The sequence below is a fragment of the Anser brachyrhynchus genome (genome assembly GCF_964034855.1).
Source record: "Anser brachyrhynchus genome assembly, chromosome: 7".
Classification (NCBI taxonomy): Eukaryota; Metazoa; Chordata; class Aves; order Anseriformes; family Anatidae; genus Anser; species Anser brachyrhynchus.
This window is the reverse complement of record NC_137701.1, coordinates 36196983-36211952: the sequence shown is the minus strand read 5'-3', so window position 1 is coordinate 36211952 and position 14970 is coordinate 36196983. Positions and strand designations below refer to the sequence as shown.

Sequence of the window (14970 nt, the reverse complement as noted above, 5' to 3'; positions counted from 1 at the left end):
TTATTAATTGTTTAGACAGAAGCCATGTTTCTTTGCTTGTTATATGCATCAAAAATTCTTTCAGATCTCAAGGTTTATGCATGAACATTCTTAATACCTAGCCCCCCCCAAATACGTTTCAATGTTTTTTGTTCGTTTGTTTTTTTAAAAAAAAAAGCTCAGCAACCCAGAGGAACAAGAAGATGTATAATTATTTGGGTTTTGTTCAAGAAAAGCTATAGCACACACTGTTTATTTACTGCAGGTCTTTTGCACTGTCACTGCATTTGCAAGGGACACTCGTGAGCAGCAATCATTGCCTGAGGAGAGCAAAGGTTTCTACGCTGGGATTAAGGTAACGCCGGTGGCCCTGATTTCCTGACTTCTCCAGCGTCTCCTTGGGGAATATTTATATATTATCTGACACGCTCTGACAAACAAGGCACAGACACATAGGCCTTGATCATCATAACCAGCACTGCTTTTATGCTCACTTTGTGAAAATGTCTTAATAAATTATATGGCTTTCAGTCTGTTTGCAAAATGCCCTAAAGCACCCATCAGCAGAGTGTGCAGGTGTTGACACTAATGCAGCATAAAGAATGTGCAAAACTACATCTGCCGGTAAATACGCCCCAAAGTACTCTGGTGGTTATGTATAAATGGAAGCCACACATACAAAGATGCAGATTTTTTTTCTAACAAAACCAGAACAAGATGAAAACAGGTATGAATTTTTATCCATCTCCTCCTTATGGTCAGGCCCTACAAAAATCAAGTTGCTGAGGGCAAGTCACACTGAGTGCAAAGCCTGGGTCTAATCCTACCCAAGGATGTGACTGTCATCCAGGAGAATTTGAGATCTTCTAAGCATCTAATTTTCATGCCTACAAGAATGGGCTTTGAAAAAAAAAAAAAATGGAAGCCTGTTCTGTGTCATTGGAAGAACAGTTACAAGTTTTTTATCAATGTCCAAACTTCCCAGGGAATGGAAATTCCCATTTCTGACTGGCCCTGGGTGCTGTTTCTGCTCTTGCCCCAGGAGAACAGCCATGCAGAAACCGCCCAGCCCCAGCTCCTCTCCCCCATGCACTAAAGCTGCAATATATTATGTATAGAGAAATCCTTCTTCCTGCCATAGCAGGGAAGAGGAATTGGGTGAAAATTGCACTAGCTTTGCACCTGGGGCAGAGTACAAATATAGAGTCCAGGATCATGAGGTAATGCCTTACTTTAGGTTATAAATACTACTGGTATTTCTCTCAGTGCATTGGAATAGGAGCTCCTTTTAACCAGGGATATTAAAAATGAACAAATTCTATGGTGGCATACTATTTTCAGGCTTAATAATAACCTATTTTTAGATGAGGAGATGAGAATTAATTAGACACTATCTATGACAACTGCAAACATTATTTATTTTTTTTTTAATTATGAAGAGTGTTACAATATTTTAACAAAAAATTACCTTTGGAAAGTTGCAGATGATTTCTATGAAATTATTATTATGAAGATTATTATTATTTTACAAGCAATTATATTGATTCATAATTGATTAAAAACACTCAAAATGTCAAAAATATCAGTATTACCTTATTAATCTATCAAAATGATGTAAGAGTTATTTTTTTATTTCCAGTTTTTACCAGAATCGTTACAAATTGCAGAAGATGGCAAGGAACATGTTTTGACCATTCTGAGCACTGTGCCCATTACCTGTTCTGGGCATGATGATTCCTGTAAAATCACATTACAGCTAAATACTGAGGATTTGGGTGAGTTTTACATATTGGCATCAAACTAACGTGATTACTTTTTCCTGCAATTCCATTACAATGAAATCTAGATGAAATTATAAGACTTAAATAACTAAAGAGGGCAGAGCCTATAAGCTCAACAAACTAAGCCATATATTTATTTGCAAAATAAAATAGATGATGATATCACTCAGGTATTTGACACCAAAAAATATCTGAGTAGTCTTAACCTGAACAACAGTCCATGAAGATTTATGGGGGGAAATAACTATGAGCAGAAGACCTTTTTTTAAAAAAAAAAAAATCCAGGAGCATAATATTCTATTTAAAGATTTTTGTAGCAGAAAGGGCCTTAGCTAGAATAATTTTATCAATTATCAATAAGAAACTCACCTGCGTATTAATTATTCAGTAAATGTGTATCAAAGCCTTTTTTCTTTCTTTTCTGCCTTATAGTTATTGTCTGTCTTAATAAAGAAGAAAATAACATTATTGTGATTATTTATTATTCTTTTTCTAAAGTTATTTTTTAAACTTGGAAATATTGACATTGTCACTTAGAAAATCCTCTTGCTCTTTTAAACAGTGTATGCTTTCCCAGGTTAATCTGGTGGAATATCATGCTTAACCAAGGGGCCTATATGGATTTTTACTTACCATTTGCAATAAATAAAACATCCAACCATTTTTCTAACAAGGGATTTATTTTTCTTCCATAGGTGATTCAGTGAGAAAAATGTTTATAGATAGGATTAAAGCACAAAAAGACAGTTCAAATAAAAATAATATTAAAAAAAAAAAAGTTGCCGAAGCCCAGATAGTTCCTGATATTTTTCCCTTTCTGAATTCCTCTCCTTTCTCTCCCCATTCTCAGCCAAGTGTACAGACAGAAGAAAAAAAAAATCATTCAAATGATATCATAACACAATGATCTTAAACTGAACGGCACCTTATGGTTCCAGCAGCTGTGTTGGCTCTCATACATGGAGTACTTTGCATTTCTTCATGGCTCAGTGCTGCTCCCTTCTACATATTGCTCTTGGCTTACAGTCTCTGCTAGTCCATCAGGAAAACATTTGCTGAGCTCATGGGAACAGATTTTCTTAGATATTGAGGTAGCTAAGAATGCAGGCTCATGTGTGGTGGAATATCCCCGAAACCTCCAAGCAACTTGCAAACCTACAGCTGACAGGGATCAAATGAGAATTAGTCATATAAACTATCAAGGTAATTTTTGAGTTTGATAGATTGGACTGAGGCTGACCCCTCGCTATGGTCTTCTCCAGTCCCACAACATGCATTTTACTGGAAGAAAAAGATGAGGCAAGATCTGCAGAAGCCGATTTATTTTCATTTTGTCAATGGGCATGATGTGTTGGTGGCAAGATTTGCCAGGATGGAGTCAAAACTTGACCAATTAACTAATCTTTGAAGTAGTTTGCTCTTAAAGAGGCAGTTTTAATCAACAGTTTTAATCAACACATTTCTGTAGCTTAAACTAATAACCAACTCTAACCTTTGATTACTCCACCCTGAGGCTGTTTCCCTGGATGGCAGTTCAACTAGTATTGATCAATTGAGATATCTATATGTACTTAAGGTTGAGTACCTACTGCTGGGTGTTTGTACAACCATAGGTTTGTTTTCAGCCTTTATTGTCAGTAGGTTCCATTTTTTTATCTGAAGGAATGCTGTGGGCTTCTGAAAAACATAGTGTCAGCCACAGTGCTATAAATTGAAAATGAAAACAATTTTAGCTGAGATTCGTTTATACCGAGCAAATTAACCAACAAGCTCCTTGTCTGACTGAGTCCATCTGACAACACTGTTGTGTTAATTATGTAGGGAATAAGTGATAAGAAAGCTAATTACAAGCACAGAAATATCTCTCTAAGTTCAGACAATATCATAATGAATGCCAAGACACAGCAAAGCCACTGGAGTTCGGCTTCTGTTAAGTTTATCATTGCTATTTTGACAAGATGATTTTCTTTGATTTTAAACTTTTGTTCTGGGTTGTGAGCAGAGCTCGTGGGACTGTAATAGCAATAACTATTCTTCATGGAAGCCTCCAATTTAATTGAATCAAAAACCTTGAAAATAAACCAGGACTTTTCTGTAAGATGTAAGGCATCCTTTAAGGATTTGGAATGAGTGATGATGTACTATTAACATTTGTAGGTTTTTAGTTCCATTCTTACAGAACTCTACAGGGTTAATTTCAATTACATTTTATGAGTCTTTTCCATAAGGAATAAAATGTTGATTATGTGATTGTATTAGAAATACCATTGTAAAATACCTGAATGTCATCTACTATAAATTATTAAGCAATTCTACAAATGGGAAAAATGATATGGAAATCACTTATTTTCATATCTGATTAATTCTATTGCCATCATTTCTATAACACTGTTCTTATCAGCTGATAATTATTGGTCTGGGACAGAAAGCTAAACACTCAGCACAAATGCCGGCAGTCCTGAAATCAGCAGCAGGATTCTGATGGGCTGGTAGGGCCATGATTTCATTCTTTACCTAACAAAGGACTCACGAAGGGTTGGTCTGCTCCTGAGGAGCAGATAGACACTATCTGAAATTCAGACCAGCTGTATCACAACCATATGCTATCATTATTCACTGTTCATAAATAAAAAATGATAATAAATGTCAATGTAAGAGAAATCAAGCAGTTTGGTTTGTCCTTTACCTGGGATTTGAGCATGGAGGATTAATCCTCAAGGGAAATGGACACTACTAGCCCTACTAGAAAAGGTTTCTTTTGGAAATATATGATGTGCAAAGCTGCATGTATAACTTGGGTTGCCATTGCCATACTGATTTTATTCACCATCCTTAACTTCCCTACCCATCACAGATACCTACATAGCCAGTATCACCATTAACTTGTTACTTTTCCACAATCTTTTAGTGAATTTCCTCGCGAGGGGGAGTGGAGAGGCAGGTGACTTATTCTCTGTTATCACCAGTGATAGGACTCGCGGGAACGGTGTTAAGCTGAGGCAGGGGAAGTTTAGGCTGGACATCAGGAAGAGGTTCTTCACCGAGAGGGTGGTTGCACACTGGAACAGGCTCCCCAGTGAAGTAGTCACTGCACCGAGCCTGTCTGAATTTAAGAAGAGATAGGACTGTGCACTTAGTCACATGGTCTGAACTTTTGGGTAGACCTGTGCGGTGCCAGGAGTTGGACTTGATGATCCTTATGGGTCCCTTCCAACTCGGGATATTCTATGATTCTATGATTCTATGAATTTATCCTCACAACCCCATTATTTTACAGTTTGGAAAGTAAAGCACAGTATCACAGTATAACCAAAAGAAAGTAACAGAGAAAGCTCTCCAAACCTGCTGCATTTATCTTCCCATGATGGATCCAAAGTTCACTAAAAACTGACTGGAGAACATTCCCTTTCCAGATCAAAAATTCTCTATGCTTTAAATTAAATAACTCCCAGCAGATACCTTGTTATAATAAAGCTAGTGAAAGATAAATGTTTTCCAGAAACACAGTTTCATCTCTTTCTTTGTCACGAAAACAACTCATCTTCATTTCCTGGGCATGGACCCATAAAGATAAGACTGTCATTCCAGAAATATTAGTACCCATGGACAGAAAAGCACCAATGAGTTTCAGTAAGCTGTCTACTGCAGGGAAAAAAAAAAAAAAAAAAGTAAAATGTGCTAAAGGATGCCAGATTGAGTCAGTTGCAACCATATTCATGAAAAACCTCTCTGAATTCAACACATATGCGTCCTGGAATGTAAAGTATTTGTATTGGATGGGATCGATGACTGTTTGGGTATCTCTTGTCAGACTCAGTGTTCCTGTTCATTTTAGACAGGCAATTACCAGGGCCCCCAGACATCGCCCTTTCGGCATGCCAGGTGGACCTGGTGCCAGTGCCCTGCTCCGAGGGCAGCTGTGCAGCAGCCACGCTGACGGTGACAGCCGTGACAGACTTCGCTCAGGACGGGAACCGCATCAGCCGCATCAGAGCTGAGCCAGTCGGATGGAGAGATTCGCTTTGGAGGGCTCACACACCAAAGGATGTGAAGGTTAGGTCCTAAAATGGAAAATGTGACAAATTTAAATGAGAGGAATAGCATAGGAGAAAATGAGGCAATGATAAACCTTAACCATATAAAAACCTGTGGACCACTGTTCCCACAGTAACCTAAAACACCCTCTCTGAAAACTAACAAGTGAAGCTTTTTGCTTTAACAGATTTAGGTTTCATTCTCAGTTAGTCCATCAGTAAGGCCAACAGATGGATTATATTTGTAACCAGCCAGCGGTTTGGAGAAAAGCAGAGGAAAGGCTGTACCTTGGTAATGAGAAAGGAAGGTTCAGCATCACCGTGTTCAATATGTGACTGTTCCAGGAATCTCTAGGACACCTCTGACAACACACACAGATGCTCTGTCTCTTCATTTATCGCAGTACAGAGCATCCAAAGTAAAGATAATGGGAATCAATCAGGGAGGCTAGCCCCTCTGTCCCTGCAGGAAGCCTGGCCGAGGCAGTATGGTGGGCAGGAGCCGGCCTGCTGGCTGTGGAGCTGGTTCAGAGCTTCAGCTGGGAAGTCTGAAAGCCAAAATCCCACCACCTGGGGGAATAAGCAAGAAGACAGATTCGACTCAGCTAAAACTCTCAGAGCAGCTGGAACATCCAAGCTGGAGCATTTAAAGTAACTGAAAACAAGCTCCCAGCTAAATCTGTAAGTTCACTGTCCTGATTCTGATGGATTTACTCATGGTAGGATAAGATTAAATTGGACCAAAAGAATTTTTGTCTTCAAATGTAAAACGTCTAGCAAGTGCTTATTTCCTTTCTTCTCCAGCACAGGCTTCCCTTACACTTTTTAATATTCTTAAATCAGAAATTGCAGATAATTCAATGTAGTGCACACACATACCCATATTTTTTTCTTGGAAGCTATGAATGCTTCCATTAAAGTATAAAAATGTAGCAAATATGAAATGGAATTAATCAATTTTAATAATAAATTCCATCTATCTCAGTTAAAACTTGATCTATGAAAACATAATAGACATTACTTTCTATTCCCCCCTATTTCCCCATTGCTGCTTTGCAGTTAATTAGAGGCATTAATGTAAAACTGCTCCCGCAACATATCAAGGAGAAATCCATATATTAAAATCCACGTAGTCTATAGTCTATAGTCCTTCAGACTTGCTCAAATATTTTTGATTTATCTGAAAATTGAACAGAAATGGTGGGCAGAACATTCTGACAAATTCAGACACCTGAAAAAATTGATTTCTTCAGCACACTAGGGCTGCCTATAACTGAGACTTGCATCCTTTGCCAGCACCATGCAAGGAAACAGCAGAGCAGAAAAGGTTGTGGCCATGGAGAAAATGAGAAAATCTGGAGATACTTCTTTACATCATTCTGGTAAACACAGATGATACAATTGACCTCAGATCAAAAAGGTGTTCAAAGAGGTGTTAAGTTCTTCATTCCTCCAGACAATCACTTTAATAGTCTGGGATGCCAGACACCTGTGGGTGTCTAAGCAATGTCTCTGTGTGATGGTTGAGGGACATTTTGAAATACAGATGATGTATTGCCTCAGGTGAGGAATTTTATCAAGTACTGTGGTTCTATCTTCACCCCCTTATTCATTTATTTAATTTCTCCACTGTTCCTTAAAGCTAAATTCTGCTTTGTCGCTGAAAGACTGCACAAGGGTATAGTGGCCATTCTTCCATGCTCCGCAGATGGTGGCAGAACTAACTCAATTGCACCTTTGGATTTCTCATGGGCAAAGAGGACGCAAGGAATTAACAGCCCTGGCCAAGAAATCAGCCCGGCAGGCTGGATATGGGAAAATCATAATACTTCATCATGCCCACCAGTGTGACTGGGAGCCCTTTGTATTGCAAATCGCTGCACACCCCAGTCTTGCATTTCTGAGGGTTGGATAGCAGAGTACACAGCCATGACAAGGAGCCATCTTGAGGGGCAGAGGAAGTACAGGCCCAGCAAGGCCTGAGATTCAGGTCTTGCAACTTCCAATGGAGTTTCTTGACTTCTGGCTTTCATAGGTATATCTGCTCCTTGCGGGTCACCAGGACTCTTAGACCTTGTCTGTGACCTGGTTTATTTCCAAGTAACCAAGAGCCGAAGCTGATGATCCTTGTTGCTCTAGTAAATCCTTTCCTCTTTCATTCATGTGCCAAAAGCAGACAGCTCCACCAGCTTAATTTGTGTCCTTGTCACCAGTACCCAATTGATAATGTTCACATAAAATTTTCAAATCAGACATTCATATGCTGTATCAGGAAATTTAAGGTCAAGCTAGGGGACAGACAGTGACTACTGCTAAAATATGCTAATGTTACTTAATTACAGCGTACCTTATACAATCCTTAAGGCATTAAAATTAGTACAATTTAATGAGCACTCCACTCTCTTGATAATTTCAGTGAATGATCTACTTCTCAGCGAAGAAGTTTAATACAAAAGGTTTGCTTTTTACCAGCTAGGCAGTGCATTACATCAGGCAGAATAGGAGCACTTTGAACTCCCATATTGCATGGGATTAAACTCAGCTGTTTGAAAGCGAAGCCTATTTTGTATCCATCCACAGTTATGTTTTAGAAGTCAGACTTTAGTTTGTACTTGACACATGAATCCTGCCCCTAATGTTTTGTGAGGAGCGGTAATGAAGAAAAACTGCTGTGTAGACTGTATTCATTACGCATTTCGTTTTAACTAGGTCACAGTTCAAGACCTCCCAACAGGGAACTGCTACTCTTTCACTGATCCACACATTATCACATTTGATGGATGGTGAGTATTCTACTTTGAAATAATTTGGCTCAATTACTGCAGTTTTCAGTTTCTGGATATAGCATGCATTTGGCTTTACATTAGAATACCAAAAAAAGCATTGTACTAGTTTGCTTATAATGATTAATGTAGTGCCTCAGTAACATACATGTTTTGCTTCCAACTGCTTATATTCCATTTAACAAAAGGACTGGAAAAGGATTAATTTTGAATCTGCAATGGTTTTGAGAGTGAATTATTATTACAAGCTCAAGGTCAGACTCCAAAATGTACCTCAAACAAAACCATCATTAATGACTTTGAGAGGGTTTCTGTGTCATGTGGCATGGTGTTAAGAGACTCCCCAGTTCCACCCAGGTGAGCCACCTTGTCCCTGTAGAAGCACATCTTGTGCAAATAGCCCGTGTTGTTCCTGGCAGTTTAGTAATACCTGACACAAATTCATTCAGCCCAAATATGCTCTTGCATTCTCCTATCTACTTCCATAGCTGGTTTACTCATGGCTATATCTCTGCATGGAGCCGACAGTTGTAATCACAACCAAAACATGATAAAAATGGTTCTGCTGTCTCAGGCAAAAGAAGTCCAGAAATTATGAGTGGCAAATGTCAGGGAAAGTATGCAAAAATATTGCAAAACTGAAGTTGTTCATCCTTCTATATTGTCCAGATGTCCTCCTACATAAGTTGCTTAAAAACTTAGTGAGCCAAACGCGGTATCTTTGTGTTTGAAAACCTGCACTCTACCCTAGCTATGAAACATAACCGAAAGTTTTTAAAGTTTACATCTGGCATGTTTGAAGTAAAGTTACTAATATTTCAGATCACATTCCAGTTTTGTCATTCCACCGTTAACCTCCTAATGGCACAGATAATGACTTTATGAGTATAGCGTCCACAGGGGCTCGGCAGGCGTGATATTCTAATTTCGATATCCTAATGTCCCAATTTCAGTCCAGCATGCTCTGGAGGCAGCAGCATATATTTGTCAGAACACGAACTCTGAAATGACGTCAAAGCTGCAGAAATCTCTCGATGAAATAAGAGTGAGAAAGGCAGTGGCTCTGTTAAAGGCTACACATCTGCCTCAAATAAAGATGTTGCCTAAACTGGGTAGCCTGAGCTAGGAGATTAGCTCTGCACACCTGGGACTTTCTAGTTTCCCTCCTTTTGGAATGCGGGAATACTATCAGCCGTGTAGAATAATTTTACATAGCTTCCATGGGAAAAAGGTCTAAAATAAAACAGAGAAATTTTATTTCAGTAACTCATTTTGGAGCCCTGTTACTTACACCACATGGAAATACTTCTAATTCTAAGCAATTTATAATTCCATTTAAGCACAAGCAGTTTGGAAATGCCTGTCCTTCTGTGGCACCCTGCCTCAGAGTCACACAACTCTGAAACAGAAAAGTCACAGGAATACCTGGCCCCTTGATAACCTCACGTTTCTTCGCTGTGGGCATTCATTACTGCTCTGTCCAGTATAGCTTTAAATGAGCCAAGTGATGGGGCTTTTGCCATCTCAATAACCAGGTTATTTCACTAAGATATATCATTTGATATTCAGCCAAGTTTCTTACCCATCATTTCACAGTCCCATTACTCCTACTTATATTCCCATTTATTATTGTAAATAATTTCTCTTTCAATTATTGTAATGATTATGCTACACTATTAGATGTCAGTTAAGCAACTTCTCTGTCTGCCTATCCAAAAAAAATGTTAACGTATTAGCAAATGATTTTAAAGCTCTGTATAGAAGGAGTGGGGAATGCAATTCCTGTGTGTGTCTTGATACAAACCTACAGCCTACAGATAAAAATCGACACAGAGTTATGGAATTGAAGCATTTCCCTGTGTCATGAAAGGGTATGTGGTGGGAAACTGTATTTGAAATGTGGGGTGCATTTGGTACTGTGAATATGGAATAATTGCACAAACAGTGTGGACACAAGAAGCCATATGAGAGTTCTGCAATAAAAAAAAAAATGTTTCAGACCAATCTGCAGATTGTCAACAGTGGAAAAAAGGAAGACCAAAAAAAAAATAAAAAAAGAGAGAGAGAAAGAGAAACTTCTCCTAGGGATTAGGAAGCAATAGGTAATAGGATGAATGGATGCTTTTCAGCATCAGGAGGTATATCAACTGTAAGTGATCAGTAGACACAGGTCAGGTAAGAACAGTACACAGGGGAGAGAAGAAACATTGAAAACACCCTTTTCCCATCTCTGCGTGGCTACAAAGATGGCAGCAAACAAAGCTTAATAAAGAAACTACCAAAACTACCTCTGAGATCAACAACAGAACATCCATTAAGCAATATAACTCAAGGAAATCAATTTGTTCCACCAGTTTATCTAGAATCCTGTAGGTCAGCTTACCAGGATACAGAAGGCTCTAAGGTCAAAATGTTGTAGGCAGAGCTGCTGTGGACAGGTAGTAGTCAATTGTCCCTGTGGTGCATTTTCCATCCTCCCTCTGTGGAGTCCTGAGGATGGCTGACTAAAGAACTGTCATAAGGAAAGCAAGAGAAAGTCTGAAGATGGGGAGCATTGCCAAGAGCAAAACAGTAGGAGTGTTTTCTATGCAAATAGGCATGCACGTAAACACACTCCTACCTTTTTTAGATTTGCTTACCTTTTTTCACTTTCCTACTAAAAACGGTGAAAAGAAGAAAAAACACACAATGGAGACAAACAGGCATGAAAGCAGACAGAAAAATAGAAAATGTAAATGAAAAACTATGCTCATTAAAATTTAGTTTAACTTTTTTTTAAATGATTTTAATAGTTTCTTTAGTAGCTTTAAAGTGGACAAAATGAAAAATGGCATGAAAAACAAGACTGGAAGATATTGGTGTGCTTTTTGGCAGCAAAATTTTCCTATAGTCACTTCTAAATTGTAAGTTATTTTGTGAGATTTCACAATAATGCTTCATTTTGTAACTTCTATACATATATTTTCAATGTTTTTTTAATTTGACATACTGAACTCATATTATGTCTGAAGTAGCTCATTGTTCCTTATATAACTGAAACACCTAACACACTTCTAATGATAGCACTCCCCTTTGGTATGCCTCTGGCTAATGTTTCCATAGAAATATTTATCTTGTAATCATTCTAGTCTTTTGACCAAAAGAAGTGGCTGAAAATCAAAGAAGAATGTGTTGTATTTTACAGTGTAAGCACAATCAATTTATGTATATTGGTGCATCGATGTGAAACAGCATTAATTATAGTAGCTAAAATCCAGAGAGAGCTCTTCCTTTTATAGCAAAGTAGCTTCTAAATTAAACAAATGTGAAAGCCTGGTAAAGCAAAAGTATAGCCGTCATTATTAGTTATGGCACATTATAAATATAAAAGCTTTTCATGACATAAATTGTAGGTTCTTAAACATGAAGTATTAGCTTAAAACTAAACATGGAGAATATCCTTTTAAGGCAAAATATAAAAAGGGAAATATTTCTTGATTGGTGAACTATATATATCATTCATGTTATTTTCCATTTTACCTTTTTTTTTTTTTTTTTGAGCTTTCTCAAAAATTTACACCAATCCATCCATCAATATTATCACAGGGGGAATGGCACTATTTCCTGCAGAGTGACAAAATCCCTAGCTTGCAAAGCTTCATGCTTGTGGTTGGTTTTTAACGGCATTCATCATGGCAGCCCACAACTAAGTCCTGGGCATGAGCAGCCTTCCCAGAGGGCTGTTCTTTCTTGATAGTCTGTAGAAATTTACACATCCCCAAGCATCCACTGGCTGCTGAACATAACCCAGCAGCTTTACTCCTTGAGAATAACAGAGCCGCTCCTTAGTGATGAGTACTGTGAAACCAGAGGACATCCTTCAGCATCACCCACCTCTTCCTAGGGTCACAACTAGTATGAAAGAGTTCTTACTCGTAAGGAAAGAGGGAGCTCAGAGGGACACAAGAAAAATAAATGATTTGGTGACAAAACTGTGATGGAAAAACTTTAGGAACAGTCACAATAATTAGTAAATAATAAAAATTAATAAAAAGGTAGCTTGGTGAATATTAAGTGCATTGCATTAGTTATTTTAATGTTACTGATAGTGAGGGTTTTTCTATTTCCTTCTGTCCCTCTTTCGTCGTGAAACAAGAGAAATGATTCCTATAGCATCTCATTGTCACAACAAAAGACTTAGGTGTATTTTATAATTCTTGCATTTAGAGCACAACTTGAGATATGACTTCATGTTGGGACAAGAATTTGATGCACTCCTTGAAAAACAACCCAAATACATACATGGGGAGTGTACATACTTCACATCCACTACACCCGTTGCCATAGACAGGGAAGCAGAATGGGGTAATTCATTATGGAGAGCGATTCTGACACAGTATGTAGTGTCTGTTCACAAATAATATGCAGAGCTCCCTCTTGCAAGAGCTCCTGTAACATTCCTTTGTGCTTTTAATTTCACAAGGCTGCAATCTGATTTCTCAAATGTTGTCCAAAGAATCATTATCACAATTACAGTTGTATAAACATCACAAAAATTTACCTGATTACATTCAATTACCCATTCGTGTAATTCAAAGGCAGCTGAAAGCTTCAATTTAGACACGTTGCAGGTTTGTTATGTGCCATGCAATCTATGTCATGACTTAATTGAAGGACGCTAAGTGACTTCCAAGAGAGCTGGATTCAGTCCACTGTCAATGCTTATTAAGCAGTGCTTATTAAACTCCCATTGCTGGAATGATATTTATATGTGTATGCTAATACAGTCTTATTTACCAGACACACCTGATTAGTCTGGATACAGCCATTTTGAGGCATTACGTTCCATCAGCCTCTCTAAACACCTTTCCTGCTAGACTCTTCCTCTTGAAAGGTCTGTTGAAGGGAACCGTGGAAGGTGACTCTCATTAAATTTCCTGGCTCCTCAGTCTTCCCTGTGTAGAGGTCCAAACAGAGTTAGTTCTTGATGTTAAGAGACTATCTTTTTTTTTCTGTTGTCCTTAGTTCTAATCAGTCTGAGCAGCAGCATCTGCACAGCACACTTAGGATTTATGTACCTGATTAGAAAATAAGATGAGACAAAAGCATTCAAAATCATATCGTTTTATAGCCAACTTCACTAAGTTTTTTTAAGATGAAGTATAATGTCAAATGTGGTTTCTTGCAGAGAAAAGCAGTTGGAGTTTAAATTCTTGCTGTGTTTTAAGCTACATATTTTTCTATGGATTTTATTTTGGAGAGAAATAAAATGCAGATATATACATATTAAAATTTCTTTGTTCTTGAGCCAAAATGAAACAAATTATTTTCTCGTCTGTATAGAAAACATTAACAGACTGCAAAAACATCGATGTTTTTATGACACTGCTTAAAAATAATCCTGTTACTTAGTTTAGTGGTTGATTTTCTTTTTTTTGTATGTTCCTTTTTGTATTTTCTTTTTTACTGTAGAAAACAATAATGCTTATTATTATAAGCTTATGGCTGAGTTTCCATTATGATTAATTTCCTAAAACTCATGTTTAAAAATAAATGCAGTTCCTGTAAAGGAAGAAGAATCCACTGCTTTTAAAGATGTTAGCTGTTGGCTTGTGTGCAGAAATCTCCAGCAACATATATAAAATATGCAGCTCCTGTTTTCTTTAACTTTATACATCAGGCAATAAACTAGAGTAAAAATAAATAAATAAATAAATAAATATTAAATCTACTCTGGTGTAAGGAGAAAGACCTGAACAAGTAGAGGAGGAGGATTTTGCAGGTCCCTAGTTTGGAAAACCTACTAGCACTTTCTGTGGTCATGAGGATTTGGATCTGGCCTTGGCAAAGGGGAAACACATCCAAAATTATTCTGCCCATGGCCTCACATGGAGCAAGGATTTTTTTGTACAGAGAAGAATGAAAGTTCCAAATTGTTCCACATACAGCAGTGCTCTGATTGACAATCCATTTAGAGCAGAAGTTATGCTTACTGTGAAGTTGTTGGGGAGGAACCAACTTTGTTTTAATGGGTTTTCAGTAGAAGCCCAGTTTTTCACATGAAATATTTGCCTAGCCACAGTCAGACTTGTAAAAGTTGGTGATTAGTCACAGAAGAGGTTATCTGAGCACTGATTTTGCTTTGAAGAATATCATGCTGTAAAGCATCCAGTTAGAACCAAAACATATTTATTAAGGCCTGGAGGCAGGGACTTCTTCCCGTTTGCTTTTATCAAATGTTTATCCTTTTTATCCATGCCCGTTGCCATAGCAGCAGCTCGCAGACAGCGACCAGGTTTCCACATGAATTCTTTTGCACTCCCAGCTAATAATGGTGACAGCTACAGCTTGCTCATGGTGCTGGAGAAATGCTTCCCCGCACCTGGATCTTCCCCTCCTTCCAAGCCAGCCACG

The 14970-nt window shown here is 38.0% G+C and overlaps 1 protein-coding gene and 2 long non-coding RNA genes across 4 annotated transcripts in view; 1 reads left to right on the top strand and 2 right to left on the bottom strand.

The window, feature by feature from the left end:
- LOC308198226 (von Willebrand factor D and EGF domain-containing protein-like) overlaps positions 1–14970 on the top strand; it is a 178457-nt gene that overhangs the window by 57762 nt on the left and 105725 nt on the right. For both annotated transcript variants that reach the window (XM_080600292.1, XM_080600291.1), the window contains exons 5-8: positions 245–334; positions 1619–1754; positions 5596–5813; positions 8504–8577. In XM_080600292.1, the coding sequence (XP_080456418.1) occupies positions 245–334; positions 1619–1754; positions 5596–5813; positions 8504–8577 (518 nt within the window). The remainder of the gene's footprint in view (positions 1–244; positions 335–1618; positions 1755–5595; positions 5814–8503; positions 8578–14970) is intronic.
- Positions 1783–5692, bottom strand: LOC308198233. Its single transcript, XR_013953763.1, has 3 exons — positions 3001–5692; positions 2686–2921; positions 1783–2203 (listed from the first exon to the last, which is right to left on the bottom strand). It is a non-coding gene; the product is annotated as an uncharacterized lncRNA (long non-coding RNA).
- On the bottom strand, positions 5712–14872 carry LOC308198235. The gene is made up of 3 exons (XR_013953765.1): positions 10961–14872; positions 6083–6364; positions 5712–5821 (listed from the first exon to the last, which is right to left on the bottom strand). It is a non-coding gene; the product is annotated as an uncharacterized lncRNA (long non-coding RNA).